The sequence below is a fragment of the Thamnophis sirtalis genome, unplaced genomic scaffold (genome assembly GCF_051295495.1).
Source record: "Thamnophis sirtalis isolate CommonGarterSnake01/CBP01778 unplaced genomic scaffold, rThaSir2_p1.2 scaffold_5, whole genome shotgun sequence".
NCBI lineage: Eukaryota > Metazoa > Chordata > Lepidosauria > Squamata > Natricidae > Thamnophis > Thamnophis sirtalis.
Genome location: NW_028261385.1, coordinates 126,449,736 through 126,467,362, shown reverse-complemented (window position 1 = coordinate 126,467,362; position 17,627 = coordinate 126,449,736). Strand labels below are relative to the sequence as shown.

Genomic DNA, 17,627 nt, shown 5'->3' with positions numbered 1-17,627 from the left:
TTTTGGTTGAACATTGAGTTGATGCAAAGAAAAATAGGCACAAAACCTTTGGTAATGCTTCTGTGGGTCCCAGTATACGTTTTATGGAAAATTCAGTCCCTTCAAAATTCCAGAAGAGTGGGGCAGCAATTGAAACATGCTCTGCAGCTTCTATTGATGGCAGTTCTGACTCAAAGTACTAATCCTACTCTGTGGACAGGTGCCCTTAGGACAGGGCTGTCAAGTTCTTGGCCTGCTGGCCACACCCACACCCACACAAAGGAGGGAAAAATCCTGATATCACTTGACGTGCTGTGATGACATGAGTTTGACATCCCTGCCTTAGGAGAAAATGGCCACTCAGATATCCTGGCCTTAAATCATAAGGGACTTTAAAGATAACAGTAACAAATTGAGTTGCACCTGGAAGCCAACTTGTAACTAGTGCAATTCTCCAAGGACAGGTGTTGCTTAGGTATATACTTGAGTTGCTATATTCTGGACCAACTGTAGTTTCTTGCTTAGTTTAATATTTTAATTAATAAATTAATAAATATTAATAAATTAATATTTATTAATTAATCATGAAAAAAACTAAGAAAGAGAGACAACAAACAAAAAGAGGAGAAAACAGAGAAAAAAAGTAATGCTAAAATATAAGTAGACAAATAGTTGGCAAAGGAGTTATCAAGGTTAAACAATTAGTACTATAATTGACAAATTAATCATAAAAATAAACTATATAATATTGATTTATCTTAACAATATAATAAGGATTTGAATCTCTGAACTGAATGCTCATTGTTTTCCTGTAGATATGGCGGGAGGGTCTACAGCTGGGTTTAGTCACAGCCTGATTGGTCCAGAGACTGAGGGAATTTTCTTAAAGTATCCTTCCTATCGGCTCCCAGTTTCCTCTCAGTCTTTGGTCCAAGCTCTAGCTTTGGCTCCAGTGAGGTACTTTATTTAATTATATATATTCCTAATTTGATTGAGTGGATATTCTAAATTTTTGACTGCTGGCCATAGAGACTGAGCTGTCAGCCTCATAAGGAGGTAGGAGTGCCCTGGTCTCCTACCTCTGGGCCTGGGGTGGGGGCTTGCCCAGTCCCTGGGCATGCAGGGGTGACAGGCTCCTATATTGCAGTCGAGTGTATTTAGAGGCTCCTGCGGGTGGCAAATTTGATTCAGCCCGCACCCCTCAGGCTTCGTGATCGGTCGGAACAACGCAGTGCCTTGCAAGCCCGTGGGTTCAAAGCCTTGCCACGGCTTAAAAATCCTAGCCGCACTTTAACTGATTCAATGCGGCCACTAGAGCCTCACCACACCTTCTAAAGACTCGCCATGGCTTCAAAAAGTTCAAAAAGGTTACAAAAGCTACTTCATTTAGCATTTTCCTGCAGATGCAGCATCCAGTATTCAGCTCAACTGAATGCCATTTCATGTGATCAGACATAGCAATTGAATTCAATTAGTGATTGTCATATCCATATCAAGAGTGTCCTGCCACATTTGCTTTAGTCTTGCCATCAGTATTATAGTAGTAGGTAGTGCCAGCAACGGTGCATTTTTCCCTCATTTTCCCCTTGGCTGCTATCTGTATTATTGCTATGTGGTCAAAAAGAAAAACACCTAATGAGCAATGGGACATATGCATCTCCATGGCATGTAGAGAGTGTTCAGCACTTTTGGTGGTTGGACAGCAATCAGCACCTCATAGTGCTTCTGGGCAAATCATCATTCTATACCACTGATGGCTAACCTTTTTGCCATTGTGTGCCAAAAGTAGGGGGAGCACAGGGGATTGTGCCCATGCGTGCCCACACCCATAATTCTATGCATCCTCCCCCCTCGCATGTGCATGATCCTCCTGCACATGCAAACCCCTCTCCCCTTGCTTTTGGCACGTGATGGCACAGTGAATCAGTTTTTTGCCCTCCTTAGGTTCCAGAGGCTTTCTAGGAGCCTGGGGAGGGCAAAAATGCCTCCCAGAGGACCCCTGGAGGCCAGAAATGGCCTGTTTTCCAATTTCCAGTTTGTGCCTTGGGTTGTTTTTAGCACTCTGAAGGCTTCAGGGAAGCCTCATGAAGCCTCTAGAGCAGGGCTCAGCAATCTGCGGCTCTGGAGCCGCATGTGGCTCTTTCCTCTCTCTGCTGTGGCTCCCTGCCTCTCAAAATATGTGTCATAACCACCAATGTGTGACACCCACTGGCACACAATTTATTGAGCTTTTCGACCCCCCGGTAGGCCAACCATGGATAAATCCAAGAAAATAAAACAGAACACAACATTTAATGTTACCTGGGCAGATTCATTTGCTTTCCCTGCTGACAAGACTGTGGGAAATGGGTCCAAATGGCTCTTTGAGTGTTTAAGATTGCCAACCTCTGCTCTAGAGGGTGAAAAATGGCACAACACGCAATCCGGAAGTTCGGGAATGGACTTCCGGTTTGCGCATTGGGCTGTTTTTTGCATTCCAGAGGCTTCAGGGAAGCCTCCTGAAGCCTACGGAGGGCAAAAAACGGCCCAACACACAAACCAGAAGTTCAGGAACAGACAGAATGCTCCAGTAATCTCGTTCCACCATGGCCATGTTGCATTTACCCTCATGTGCACTTCCTCAGTAATACAGCCATTACTTTGCAGATAGATCCTAAGTAATGGAAGGAGTTTGTCTGTACCAGATCTTCACCACTGATCTGAATGATGGAGGTACTTAAGCTGGTCTCCAGATACTCAGTCTTCTTGATATTGTGGTGCAACCAATTTGGCTATGGCAGTCATTCCATGTCATAGAGGTACTGTAAGGATCCATTTAAAATTTTTCATTGTGTGTGACAGGACATTATGTGTGGATTGGTGAATAGTTAGAGCAGTCTGCAAGCTGCCTTTATTCTTTTTGGTATATATAAACTTTTTTACTTTTTTCATTTTCATAACATATAATAGTTAGAGCAGTCTGCAAGCTGCCTTTATTCTTTTTGGTATATATAAACTTTTTTTCATTTTCATAACATATAATCACATGTTTACTATTACATAGTCAACATCATATTGTATTATTAAATGTTTACATCAATTCATCTTACCATCAACTCCCAAAAACAATTATTGGCTCTTCTGCTCTCCATACATCATATTTGTACCTTATCCATCACTTCCTTCTCCCTCTCTCCTCCCCCTCCCTGCCTCCTTTCGTCCCTCTGTCATCCTTCTCTTCTCTACTTCCCCTTCTGTTCTTGTTTTCCTCTCTCTCTCTCTTTTCCACTCATCCTTTCTCTCCTCCTCTTCCCCCCTCCCTCTCTCCTATCCCTCTCCTTCCCTTACCTCTCTCCTCTACTTCACACTCTTCATCTCATTTACTTGGTGTATTTCAACTTCTGAGCAAGCTCCATTTTATGTTGGTGATATTTATAATTCCTTTTCAATATGCATATTTAATTTTAACATAAATCTTCCTCCTTTTAAAAAAAAGAACAAAAAAATATACATACATACATACATACATACATACATACATACATACATACATACATACATATATATATATATATATCACTACTCCTGGAAACACCAAACCTGAAGTAGTCTGAAGCCGCCTGAAGATGACGAATGAGACTTCGTCGAAATGTCGCCAAGACATCTCCAATTCTACGCGGGAGAAAACCCGAACAACTAGAGACCTACATACTAACACCCGCGAAAACCTCAGAAAACAAATATATACATATATATATACATACATACATACATACATACATACATACATACATACATACATACATACATACATAGTCATTGTGCTTTTAAACCACTACCACCCAGTCTAATTTTGGCCAAGATGTAGACCTGGTTACAATTCCAAGCTATTCTCATCATTATATTTATATGATTATACATCCTTACACGCCCCAATTTGTGATTCTGTCTTTAACCTCAATAGTTTCCCATTGTAAGTATATTTCCTGTTCCCACTCCATTTTTTCATATCTTCGATTAGATTATCCTTAATTCTCTATAAATGGCAATCCTTACTGTTCAATGTTCATTACAGTTCCCTTAATCTATATAGAATAACGAGTGGTAAAAAACTCACTTTGTTCATCATCTTAAAAGTTCTATATATGTCCATGTTTCTTATATTTTACCCCATGCTTAATTGTCCTTCTATTGTCATATTCAATAAATTAGCAACTCAGTTTAATTATCATGTATAAAAGTGAATCACAAACCTCTGCTTTACAATCTCACCATATCAGTTTCATATTTGTCCATATTCCATATATTTTAACCTTTATTTAATTATCTTTCCATTATCATATTCAACTAGTTAGCAACTCCATTTTATTGTCATATTTAGGAATAAACCCCTTATCTTAGCTTTATATTTTCCCATATAACAATTTCTAGTTGTCTGATTTCTTCCTTGTAAGTCTTTTGTCCCACTTCTCTGTTCCTGCCTTCTCCCTTTTCTTTGTTTTGACACATCCACCTCTTCAATTTTCCCCAAGCCACCGTCAAAAAGATCTTTTATATTTCTCTTTGTTGGGGTGTAATCTCTACTTCAATTTTCCTTATGCCACCGACAACCTCCAAAACATAATTTTGTCTGCTTTTTATTCCCTGTTGTTGGGACACATCCTCTTTTTACAACTTTCCCTATATCATTGCCAAGTCCAATGGAGTTTTTTGTCTGCTTTTTATTTCCGTTTCTACCCCTTCATTATCTTGCCCCCCTTCTTCTTTGCCTTCTTTTTTAAATACCTGCTTCTCTGCATTTAGAATTCTATTTAGGCTTGATTTTAATGATTTATGCATATTTTTTATAATTTCACGTAGTTCTTCAAATTCCCAGCTTTCCATGTCCAGTTCCAAAGTTACAGTTAGTTATACAGTTCTTATTTCGGAGTTCTGATCCAACTTAAATTTATCTACTTCAGCTGCTGTGAAACCAGAAGAGAAGCTGGAGCCATCTTAATCTTTTCCAGAAAAAAAGGAAGAAAAAAAACCTTCATATTTCCCAGTTCTTGACTCTGTTATTATTTCCTTTCCTTGCCACTCCTCACCTCTCGTTGGTCATAGCTGCTCAAAATATATTAATTGGAACAAGCTTGCATACAGCCAAAACTTGGATATGTTTCTTCTTCGCCTCCTGCTTTTCCAAGTTCTGATTTATGGCGGTTGGTTAATTAGAATTTCCCACACAGGCAAGATTAGGTTATCAATTGTCAATGAGGAGATAGTGCTTTTTTCTTGATCTTTCTCCCTTGTTGCATTTCATCTCTCATTAGTTGGGATTGCTTAAGATATGTTAGTTAAAAGACACTCGGATGAAATAAATCTTCACGCTCGTATATTCTTTTAAAAACAATCTTTTCAAGTCGGAAAAGATTGTAGAGTTAGTGTTTGAGTGGGTTTGTCACTTTTCTGCTTTCTCTCTTTCTGTCCAAATTGTTTCAAATTGCTGTCTGGTGTCAACATAACAGTGGTGGGTTATGACCGGTACGCCCTAGTATGGGCGTACTGATGCCTGCCTGGAGCACCAGGTACCATTCTGGTATGGTGCTCTGGAGGGCCCGCCCGCCCACCTGCACTCCTTACCAGTATTTGAGCTGTTCAGGGTTTCCACGCACGCACACAGAGCTAGAAGTTTTCTAGAAAACTTGCTTCTAAAGAGATGTACAAAATATGAAAATAATTATGGAATTACAGTCCATTTGGTTATTTACTTAAGAGCTAATATCCAAAAGAGCTATAACTTTATCATTCCATGAAACTAATCAGTAAATTACTGTCCTCTCATCTTACTTGGATTATTATGTGCAAAATGCTTCCAGAGGTGATGTTTTTAATGATCTTGTAAAACATCTCATAAAACCTGTAACTTCTCCTGCACACTGCTCAGAGAGTCCAAGAATGGGTTATTATCACAGTCTGCTTGCCCTGGACTGAGAAGTCTTTTCCCTGGCCACGCCTCCTGCGTGGTCACGTCTCTCCAGAAAAAATTCTCAGTCAGCCCGATCGGATTGTTTCTATGTGAGCTCCAGGTTTTTTGAATTATTTTTTACCTAACTTGGACTCTCTGTCTTTTCCCCCTTATTCTTTCCTCTTTTTCCCTCTCCTTTCATTTCTCTTGTAATAGCAGCCTGATTGCTGCTTGAAGCCTCTTTGAGGCTGGGAGGCAGACGGTGGGGGTTGCTTCTCCGGCTTCGGAGAAAACGCTGATTGTTATTTAAAGTGCACAGCGGGTGGCAAAGCCTTCAGGGAATGCAGCAGGGCTGCGTTTGGTCACCTTTATTGTTTTCTCGAGGTTTTTTCGCCCTTGGCCCTAAAAAAGCTTGGGAGGCTGCCACGGAGATGATCGGGGCCTGCTGAGCAGACGCACGTGCTCACGATCATTCTCCTCTTTCCCCTCACGCTGTGCGGAGGCCCTTTTAAGGCTGGGAGTTTCGCGCCCTTTTAAGGCCTTGGCCTCCGCTTCAGCCCCGTCTCACTAGGCTGCCGCTGGATGGTTGTGGGATCAGCGGGGGTTCTTCCCATCCCTCAACTGCCCCCAGACCATCCTCTTCATTGTTCTCGCGGCCCTGGCTCTTGGGCTCCAGGCCTGAGCCTCAGTGCAGGTAGGCCCCCGGCCTGCAAATTGGCAATATTTTTAAAAGAAGTAGGAGAGGCCCCTTTTTTCCCTCCTCATTGCTGGCTGTGGGTGGCTCCTGCTCGAGCCTAGTTGAATGTTAACCTATTAGGTTACAACATTCTGTATTCTCCCCACTCTCTGCTCTGCTGATGCATTATTCTCTTGTCATTGTGCATTCTTCTGCATTGTGATGTGCTTCTCTCATGAATTCTCTCGTTCCTTTTTCTTGCAGAGCAGTTTGTCAGAGTTCCCTGTTCCCTTTCTGCCAATTGCCTGATCAACCTGTGTGTTTCCTCATGGATTCTTCTGTCTCTGGTTCCCTTGCTGGTAGACAGGGTTCCCCTCAGGCTCCGAGCGTGGGTTCTCCCCAGGCTATGGAGGATGGTTCAGGCAGGGCACGGGTGGTCAGTCAGGGTAAACCCCCCAAGACTCCCTCTATGGCCGAGGCCAGGGATGCTGAGAGGCGCCAGAGGGCCCTTGACAAACAATTTGAGAAAGCCAGGCGCCTGGCGGAGAGAGACTCCCTCTCCTCCACCCCTGGGGTTTCCTTGGCTCCTCCCCCCAGAAGGGATCCCGCAGCTCTGTTGGCTGAGGAGGTTGAATCACAGGATTTGTCCCCTGGCAGATCCTTGGCCCCTTCCTCACCTTCTCCTTCCTGGTCCTATGACCAAGGGCAGGAGCCGGCGGTTCATTCTATTACCATTCCTCAGGATATTTCCCTTCCTATTCAGGGGGATCAAGCGGATCCGGACATGGGTTTGGATTCTGACTCTGAGGCGGAGCTTTCTCCTAGCATGCAGAGGATGATGGACAGGGCCATTGCTAGGGCTGTGGAGGCTGCCATGCGTAAGCGTGAACGCCCAGTGTCAGGTCCCCCTAAATCCACCCTTACCGAGCCGCCTCCGCCAAAGCGGGTGCGACATCCCTCTATTGAATCCTCTGTGGTCAGTGAGACCTCAGCTCCTGAGGATCCGATCCAGGATCTCTTTCAATTATCAGATGACGAGGACGATCTCACAGCTGACGCCCCATCCTTCTCGGGGCTTTTCAAGCCTTCTCTCTTTAAATCTATTCTGCAGAAGGTGAAGGTGGCCACTGGGGAGGGGATAAAGCCCACCCCTGCTCCTCCTGCCGCTGGGGCCGCTCCGGCGAACCCCAATGCGGCGATGTTTAAACTTCCTCCTTCTCACCAACAGCTGGTCCCGATTCCTGAACTATTCCTTGATTTAATTCAGCGCCAGTGGGATCAGCCTGCCACTTCTTCTTCCCCCAGTGGGGTGGATAAACAGTTGTATACCATGGAGCCGGCTCTGGAGAACCTTCTGGTACTCCCGGAGGTAGACCCCCCCATCACGGCCCTAACTTCCAACACGCCCCTTCCTGCAGACCTTCTTGAGGGTCTCAAGGCGGAAGATAAGAAAGCGGAAAAGGCCTGTCACAAGATTCACCTAGCGACGGCCTGGGCCATTAGAGCGGCCTCATCCGCTTCTTTCTTCAACAGGGCAGTGGTAATATGGCTGAGGGAACTCCTGTATAAGCTTCCTCTTGAAGACGGTCGTCTTCACCAGGACGTCTCCAAGACCATTGCGGCCGCCCAGTATGCCGCGGACGCCTCTCTTAACGCCACCAAATTTGCGTCCAGGGCTCTGGCGGCGAACGTAACGTCCCGTAGACTTATTTGGCTCCGCCATTGGCAGGCGGACCAAAAACATAAATGGAAGCTGGCCGCAGCGCCCTTCAAGGGTGCCAAATTATTTGGAGAAGTGCTAGACAAATTTCTTATCGAATCCAAGGATAAGAGGAAGGTCTTGCCCTCTACTGCTAAGAAGGACCGCAAGCCCTTTCGCTTTCGCAGGAGGCAGCCTTTTCGTGCCTCAGAGCCTTCTACCTCCACCGCCTTCAATCCCACAAACCGGTCCTCGGGTCAGTCAGGGGAGAGGGCGCAAGAGAGGGCCTCGTTTCGCGACAGAGGGGGGCAGCAGTTCGGGTTCCGCAGGTTTAACCGCGGCGGAGCCTCAAATAGGCCCTTTCGCAAGTCAAAGTGACTCCCCGATGACATCTCCTATAGGGGGGCGCCTCCAGCTGTTTGCGTCCCATTGGGCTCGGACAGCGGAGGATGCCTGGGTACTTCAGACCATCCGGGAGGGGCTCTCTCTGGAATTTCTTTCCCCCCCTCCCAGGAATTTCATCAGGTGCCCTACCCCTTTCTGTCCCGTAAAGAGGGAGCGGATGGATCAGGAGGTTCTTCACCTTCTGGAAATAAACGCCATAGAGCAGGTCCCCCCCGGGCAGGAGGGGAGGGGTTATTACTCCATTCTCTTTCTCGTCCCCAAGAGCTCGGGGGGGTGGAGGGCCATCTTGGACCTCAAGAACCTCAATCGGTTCATCGCCTACCGGAGGTTCAAGATGCAGTCCCTCCAATCCATCCTGGCGGGGATCCGCCAGGGGGACTACCTGACTTCAATAGACCTGAAGGAGGCGTATCTCCATATCCCCATCCGCCCCCAGCACAGGAGGTTCCTACGCTTCTTTTACGCCGGCCGACATTTCCAATACCGGGCCCTCCCATTCGGCCTGTCGTCGGCCCCCAGGACCTTCACGAAGGTTCTGGCGGTGGTGGCTGCGCACCTCCGACGCAGACCCATACGGCTCCAATGCTACCTAGACGACATCCTCCTCCAGTCGTCGTCCAGGCCGCAGGCCGTACGGGACCTGCGCATAACCATGAGAGCCCTCAGAAGCCACGGGTTCTCCCTAAATCTGGAAAAGAGCCATCTTTCCCCCTCCACCAGAATCATTCACCTGGGGGCGGTGATAGATTCCTCCTGTTGCAGGGTCTTCCTTTCCCCAGACAGAGTAGAGGCCCTCCGCTCTCTTGCACACCAGGTGATCCGGGCAAGGCAGTCTCAGGTGATTCTCCTGTCTCAGCTTTTGGGGAAGATGATCTCCTGCCTGTCGATCGTTCCGTGGGCCAGACTGCACTCAAGAACCCTGCAGTGGCTGCTTCTACCCCACCAGAGGGCCAACAGGAGCAACTCAAGCCTGTTAATCACCGTTCCTCCTCTGGTGAAGAGGTCTCTCCGATGGTGGACGTCACCGGCAATACGCAAGGGGCACCTCTTCAAGGAACCCGTCCGGGTGGTCGTCACCACCGACGCCAGTCTCTCCGGCTGGGGAGCGCACCTGGGCCACCTCGTGGTTCAGGGGAGGTGGTCCGCATCGGAATCCCGCTGCAACATCAATCTACTGGAGCTGAGGGCAGCGAGGTTAGCCCTCCGTCACTTCCACCGAGAGGTCCGTCGACGACACGTCTTGCTGATGACGGACAACGTGGCCACCAAGGCGCACATCAACCGCCAGGGTGGCACCAGGTCAAAACGTCTGATGATGGAAGCGGAAGCCCTAGGTCGCTGGGCGGAGCGCCATCTGGAGTCCATCCGCTCAGACCACATCTCGGGAGTAGACAACACCCGCGCGGACTGGCTCAGCAGGAAAACCATCGACCCGGCCGAGTGGCAACTCGATCCCGCCCTCTTCCGCCGTCTGACCGTCAGGTTCGGTCTACCCCAGATGGACCTGTTTGCCTCCAAAGAGAACGCTCAACTGTCGAGGTTTCTCTCCCGCTTCCAGACTCAGGGGGCAGAAGGGACGGACGCTTTGCGGTGCCACTGGCCCCCAGGCCTGCTATATGCCTTCCCGCCGCTTCCACTTCTACCACAGGTAATCTCCAAGATCATGGAGGAGGAAGCAGAGGTGATTCTCGTGGCCCCCCATTGGCCCCGGAGATCATGGTTTGCCGACCTAGTCAGCCTGTCGGTGTCTCCTCCATGGCGCCTTCCTCCGGATCTGGTCTCCCTTCGCCAGGGGGCAGTCGTACATCCCGACCCCCAGTGGTTACAGTTGGCCGCCTGGCACTTGAAAGGGACCTGTTAAGGAGCGAAGGTTTTTCGGATGAGGTAATACGTACCATTCAAGCTGCTCGTCGTCCCTCCACGACGAGGATTTATGACGCCACGTGGGTCTCCTTTGCCAAGTGGTGCGAGGAACGACTTTTGAACCCCGTCACTGCGCCCGTGAAGCGCGTTTTGGACTTTCTGCAGGGGGGTCTGGACAGAGGTTTGTCCCCCAACACTCTACGTCGCCAGGTTGCTGCCTTGGCTACTGTTTGGGCTGGGGATTCTTCGCTAACCCTAGGCAAGGTCCCCAAGGTGCGCATCTTTTTAAAAGGCGCCTCGAATCTACACCCACCCACCGTCCACCGTTATCCTTCATGGCAGCTGTCCGTAGTACTCCAGGCACTCACTGCACCACCCTTCGAGCCTATCAGCTCTATTTCTCTTCGCCATCTGACGCTGAAGACAGCCTTTTTGATTGCTATCACATCGGCACGTCGCATCTCCGAGCTGGCGGCCCTGTCGATGCGTCAGGACCTCTGCATCGTCCATCCCGACAGGGTCGTCTTGCGACTTGATCCCTCTTTCATTCCGAAGGTCAATTCACTTTTTCATAGAACACAGGAGGTCATTCTCCCTAGCTTCTGTCCCCGTCCTTCCCATCCTCGGGAGCGCTCGTGGCATACCTTGGACGTTAGGCGAGCCCTGAAGACCTACCTTCATCGAACGTCGGAGTTTCGGCAGTCTGAGGCCTTGTTCATCTCCTTTCAACCTGGCTCTCTGGGCAAGAAGGTCTCCTCTTCCACCGTGGGGCGCTGGCTCAGGGCTTGCATCGCCTCCGCTTATGAAAGTCTGGCCAAGACGGTCCCTCGAAATATCACGGCCCACTCAACAAGAAGTGCCGCCACCTCCGCAGCCTGGGCTGCCCAGGCCTCAATCGAGGAGATCTGTCGGGCGGCAGCATGGTCTTCACCTTCCCCGTTCGTCAGGCACTACAAGCTGGATGCCTTCGCCTCCGCTGAGGCGGCCTTTGGCAGGAGGGTGTTACAGGCGGTGGTTCAGACGGATGTGACCCGGGACAGCTCTTCTACCCGCCCTGATGGGCAGTAACTTGGGTATGTCCCATTCTTGGACTCTCTGAGCAGTGTGCAGGAGAAAGACCATTGGTTCTTACCTGAAGGGTCCTTCTCTGCACACTGCGGGAGAGTCCAACCCACCCAGCTGTCCCGGGGGTGATAGTGCCATCTTCTAGTGTTTCTGAATTGTGACTTATGTGTCCTCTGGACTTGATCTTGTCTCTTAGCAGGACACCTTCACGGTCTTGTACTCTACCTTATTGCGACATCCTCACGGACTTGACTACTTCCATTTTTTCTGGAGAGACGTGACCACGCAGGAGGCGTGGCCAGGGAAAAGACTTCTCAGTCCAGGGCAAGCAGACTGTGATAATAACCCATTCTTGGACTCTCCCGCAGTGTGCAGAGAAGGACCCTTCAGGTAAGAACCAATGGTCTATCATGTGGCTTTTTAGCTTTTTTGTGGTAGTAATTAAAAATTACATTGTTATTTTTACGTTACCCAAATTGTTCTAAAGAAGGAGTGTTGTGGTGAATAAGTGTTTGAAGTGCGGTGCCTGATCAACCCACAAACTTAATTGGGAGGCCTGAAAGCCACCTATTCACATTCTTTTTGCATGTGGAAGACTGAAAGAATATTAAAATTTCAGTTTCATTTATCAGCTTCAGAAATCCTTAAATCATCACATGCAATCATTGCTGTACTAAGTATGAAATAAACATATTTCACCTGCCATGAATGTATCCTACATCACAGAGTCATGAATATTAATTTCATTGTCAGGTTCCAAGACTTTAGGAAATTGGCCTCATGACTCTATCTTCTTCCTTCCTTTTTCCCTCCCTCCCTCCCTTTCTATGAGATATGATGGCCTTTAAAAAGAATTTAAATACTTTTATGTTTTATTAGTTTAGAGTCTAATTATTCCACCATATTCATATGCAGCTGACAATTCCAAGTTTATGATTGTTCTAAATTATTGTGGCTGCATGTTCTGAGCATGCTTTATAGTGATTTGTAATTACATGGTTGCTGAAATTTCTGTTTTGTTTTGTACTATATTTTGATAAAGTTACAGAGATGATGATGATGATTTGCCTTTTCTTCTTTTCAAATGAGCTTTCAAGCAACCTGTTAAGCAAAACTCCTCATAAAAAGGCTTTTTGTTTCTTTGTATATTATCTTTAAGACTTACTTGACATATGATGCTCCAAGCAATTGAGCTTCCATATATCTTCCACATTTTTGCTGTGAAAAATTCTTCAGGAGCTTTGATATCTACACAACACATGAATCAGCTTAGTAATCCTTATAATTAAGGACATCAAATAATTTGATTTGATTTGATTTCAATATGTATCACAATGCACTATTTTGATCATTACAACTGATTTATCCACCATTTAAATTTAAATGAGTTCATTATTTGTGCTTCAGGCTTCTAGACATTTTGGGGGATAGGGGTTTTATTATTTTTTAAAGTACTTTTTAAAAACAATGCTTGTGCTTCAGTGGTGGGTTCCTACCAGCATTACTACCGTTCGGTGAGTGCGTGCGTGTGCTCAATTGAATGAAAAATACTGGGGGGGGAAAGGAAAACAGCTGATGAGTGGCAATTCAAGCTGTTTCCCTGGATCAGCTGGGCTTCAGAAGATCTGAAATAAAAGTAAGTAAAGCAAGGGAACAGAGAACCGGTTCACTCTCTGTTTGAAGGCAGCACTACCAGTTCGGGAGAATAGGTCCAAACCTGTAGGAACCCCCCCACTGTTGTGCTTGTATTGTTTAAAAGCAATATCTCAGAGAGCCACGGTAGTGCAGTGGTTAGAATGCAGTACTGCAGGTTACTACTGCTGGCTGCCTGCAGTTTGGCAGATCGAATCTCATCAGGCTCAAGGTTGACTCAGCCTTCCATCCTTCCGAGGTGGGTAAAATGAGGGCCCAGATTGTTGGGGTCACTAGGCTGACTCTGTAAATTGCTTAGAGAGGACTGTAAAAGCACTGTGAAGCAGTATATAAGTCTAAGTGCTATTGCTATTGGTATTAATGGTTTAGCTGTCTGACAACAATGCACGCACAAAATGCCCTCTCAGCGAACCGTTAGTTAACCAGTTAGGAACCCACCACTGGTATGGTTGATTCCAAGGGTTTCCTGTGCTAGAATTTTGTAGATGTGGACTGCCCAGTTTATAGGTTCTATGTTTTCTTAATAGATATTTGAGTTAAGGTAGAATTGTAAACATTTCTTAGCTATTTTTTTATTTCTTATGTTTGTTATCTTCTGTATGACTGCTAGCGTTACCATCTGTGACAGAACATTGGTTGGCTACCCAAATTAAATAAAGAGATGCTTAAAGGACTTATTCTTTACATTTGATTAATGGTATTTATATGACCCCCCTCCCCCCCGGACTTCTTTCTCTTCTATTCTGCTGTCTCCAAGTACTGCCACATGCACTATCCAGACTTTTTTGTTTTTCTTAACCACAATTCTTAAATCTGGTGTATTATGTAGCAAGGGCCTGTCTGTTTAAATTCTAAAGTCCCACAACACTTTTGCTTGTTCATTTTCTATTACTTTGTTTACTTATAGTCTCAACTAGTCCTTGCATGCAAGCAAATGGGTTTTCTTGCAGATATTCTAATGCACAATTGTTGCTTGTTTGTCATACCGTTGCTTATAGTCACTCTGAAATGTTCTTGCAGCAGCTGATTAGGTGATCCACTTTCTTCAGCTTCTTTGTAGAGCTGATATTAACTGTCAGTTGTTATCTTCTCAATTCTGGCTTTGTACTCATTTGTTCTTAAGGCTTGGCCTTATGCAACCAAAATTAGCCCTATGTCTCTTTCACCAATTTTGCTGCTCTTAACCATTGCCTGGTCTTGTTATCTGCTTTGCCTGCTATATTTTTTTTTTAATATGCTGGTCTTGTAATACTTTGCCTTGCCTCATTTCTTTTCTGTTCTTCATTTAGTCTTTTTTGTAAGCCAGTTTGGTCTCTCTAGGTTAGACCTTAGTAAGCCTTCATGGTATACCAGCTTCAATGCATCTTCTTCATTGTCCTTCCGATATTATTCCAATTATGTTTAATTCTTTAACTGTCTGCCATACTTGCAATATTCCATACTCATCTATTCCCCTTGGTAAGTAGAATCTATCAACATTGTTGCTTGAATGAAAGGCATGATTCATCGTCATTATATTTCTGGTCTTCCTGTTCAAAGTTTTAGTTCTCTGGATTACTATTCCAGCTATGTATCTAATGACTGGAATTCCCCAAGTGTTCATTGTCTTGATGGTATTTCCTCCACTGAGTGTGGACTTTAAGATCTCCTTCACCCTCTTGATGTATTCGTTGCTGACCTTTTTCTTGACTTCATTATGCTTGATGTTGCAAGCTTGAAGGATACCCAGGTATTTGTAGTAATCATCTTCATCCAGACTCCTGATGTTATTTCCATACGGAATCTTCATTCCTTCAATTTTCCCTATTTTCCCCTATGGGTGACGTTTTTCCCCTGTGAGTGACATGTTTGTCTAGTCCAAACTCCATTGCAATATCTTGGCTGCATGTATGGATAATGTTGAGCAGCAATTCTATTTGAGATGATGTTTTTCAATGCAGCTTCAGATCATCCATATAAAGGGAATGGGATGTTTTTGATATTTGATAGACATGGTCTGAATTATTCATATTGTTGACAAAGGAATTGGTGCAGTGACAAACATTAATAGTGATAAATGAGTTTCATTGAAAGATTTTTTTCTTTATATTAGCTTTTCTGACACTATCACCATTGACCAGCAACTGCGTTTTCCATTGTGTCATTGATCTTTGCACAAAGGTTATACTGACTCCTGTTATTTCTACAATCTCATATGTATCATTAGTTGGACTCTTTTATATTGAGCTTCATAATCTGTCACAATTTTGATCAATCAAAGCTTTCTCATAATAGCAATAGCAATAGCAGTTAGACTTATATACCGCTTCATAGGGTTTTCAGCCCTCTCTAAGCGGTTTACAGAGTCAGCATATTGCCCCCAACAACAATCCGGGTCCTCATTTTACCCACCTCGGAAGAATGGAAGGCTGAGTCAACCCTGAGCCGGTGAGATTTGATCAGCCGAACTGCAGAACTGCAGTAGCCTGCAGTGTGCATTTAACCACTGTGCTACCTCGGCTCATAATGCTTTATGGCAAGATATATAGATCTTAAAATATGTCAGTTGCCCATGAACATTATGTTATATATTATGTAATACCTATAGATTTGTTCAAATATGAAAATTTCAGTAGTAGAGAAACCCATTTAAATTTATTGTCATTAGGAAAAAAACAGTGGCATATTGAAAGATTAGAGGTTTTATGTATTCACACACACTTTCTTCAATATCTTTAAAGCAGGAGCAATTCTTGTTATGAATGAAGGCCTCTGAGTAATCAGATTTTCTTTGCTATATATCATTTGAATTTGGGGGGGGGGGGTGTTACCTTTCTTATGCAAGAATAGAAATTTCCCTAACATAATTCCATGGTTTAGCAACTTGCTATAATAATTAGGGTTTAGTTGGAAAGCATACTTCAGGATTAGAATCTTAAATCCTGAGCTGCAGAAACATGCTGTACCCAATTTATTTTTTAAAAATTAAGTTCTTTCTCTCTTCCTTACATTTATATCAAGACCAATAAGATTGCATAGGTTGGGCCTCCTCCGGGTGCCGTCGGCCGGACAATGCCGGCTGGCGCCCCCCCCTCCCCGAGGGAGGGCCTTCTCTGTAGCTGCACCGGCCCTGTGGAACGATCTACCCGTTGAGATCCGGACCCTTACTACTCTCCCGGCCTTCCGTAAAGCGACCAAGACCTGGCTGTTCCAGCAGGCCTGGGGCTGTTGATTAATATCCAGCCCCACTTAGACTGAATGGATAGTGTATTAATTTTAATAATTGTATCTTTTCTTAACTTTTTAAATGCTTTTATCTTGCTTGTGAGCCACCCAGAGTCCCAATGGGAGTGGGTGGCATACAAATTTTATTAAACTGATAAAAAAAAACTGACTCTCTATTAATTGGTTTTCATTTACTTTTTACTCTTAGAATGAGTCAATTATCAAATCTGTTGGGCTATTTTTCATATCTGTTATTAGCAAAGAAATAGAAAATAACTAGAAACTCTGTTCATGATTAATTTAGGTATCTTCTTTTGTGTGAAACATTTTTAAAAAATAATTGCACAGATGGCAGCACTAAAATCACTACACTTTTAAGTAGATGAATGTTTATTACTACCGTATAACTCTGTGTTTTTTTGGTTTTTTTAGGAAAATGGTGTAGCAAATGGAACTATCTATAAACGACCATTTAATGAATCCTTTGAGCAACCACCCATGTATGTTTCTGTGCTTACATTTCTTGGTTTTGTATTTGCAACATTATTTGGATACTTGCGAGATTTCTTAAGAGACTATGGAATACACACAAAGGTTGGCACTATCGAACGGGAAGAGCAAATGGTACGTAAGATTTGAACCTGTATGAATAATTCCAAGTTATTCCTCAAGAAGTAGAGCAGAATGAAAAAGACAAAAGACTGAAACAAGCAGAGAAATAAAGGCATTAGATCTATTGCTTCTCCTGTGGATGGCTTGGACAAAATGGATAGTCAAATATGTGGATATGGAGTATTTCTTGTCAGTGGTTGCGGCAGTTCTAAGATTTCTTGCCCCAAGTTCTAAAAACAAAAAGCACAGTACCTGTTAGAAGTTTAGGGTTAACATTCACTAGCCCAAACCTGTATGTCAATGTTTAGTAAGACAACAGTTGTAAGTACAAAACCTTCTGAAAGCGGATCTGAATAGCTCTTAAGTGCAATTAATAGGAAGGCACAAATTTGCCAGGTTTTCATGATTCTCTTAGGTAATGTAGCTGCTAAGCTATAGATAAACTAAATATGATTATTTTCTCATTACAGTTTTGGAGTGTTATATAGACAAAGACAAACTGTGCCAATTCCTTTAAAACACATACACTTCCCTGTCTTATTTAT

The 17,627-nt window shown here is 44.7% G+C and overlaps 1 protein-coding gene across 1 annotated transcript in view; it reads left to right on the top strand.

The window, feature by feature from the left end:
• The window catches only part of SPTLC3 (serine palmitoyltransferase long chain base subunit 3), a 101,099-nt gene that overhangs the window by 36,731 nt on the left and 46,741 nt on the right, over window positions 1-17,627 (top strand). The window contains exon 2 of the mRNA XM_087715160.1: window positions 16,903-17,094. Within this exon, the coding sequence (XP_087571286.1) occupies window positions 16,903-17,094 (192 nt within the window). The remainder of the gene's footprint in view (window positions 1-16,902; window positions 17,095-17,627) is intronic.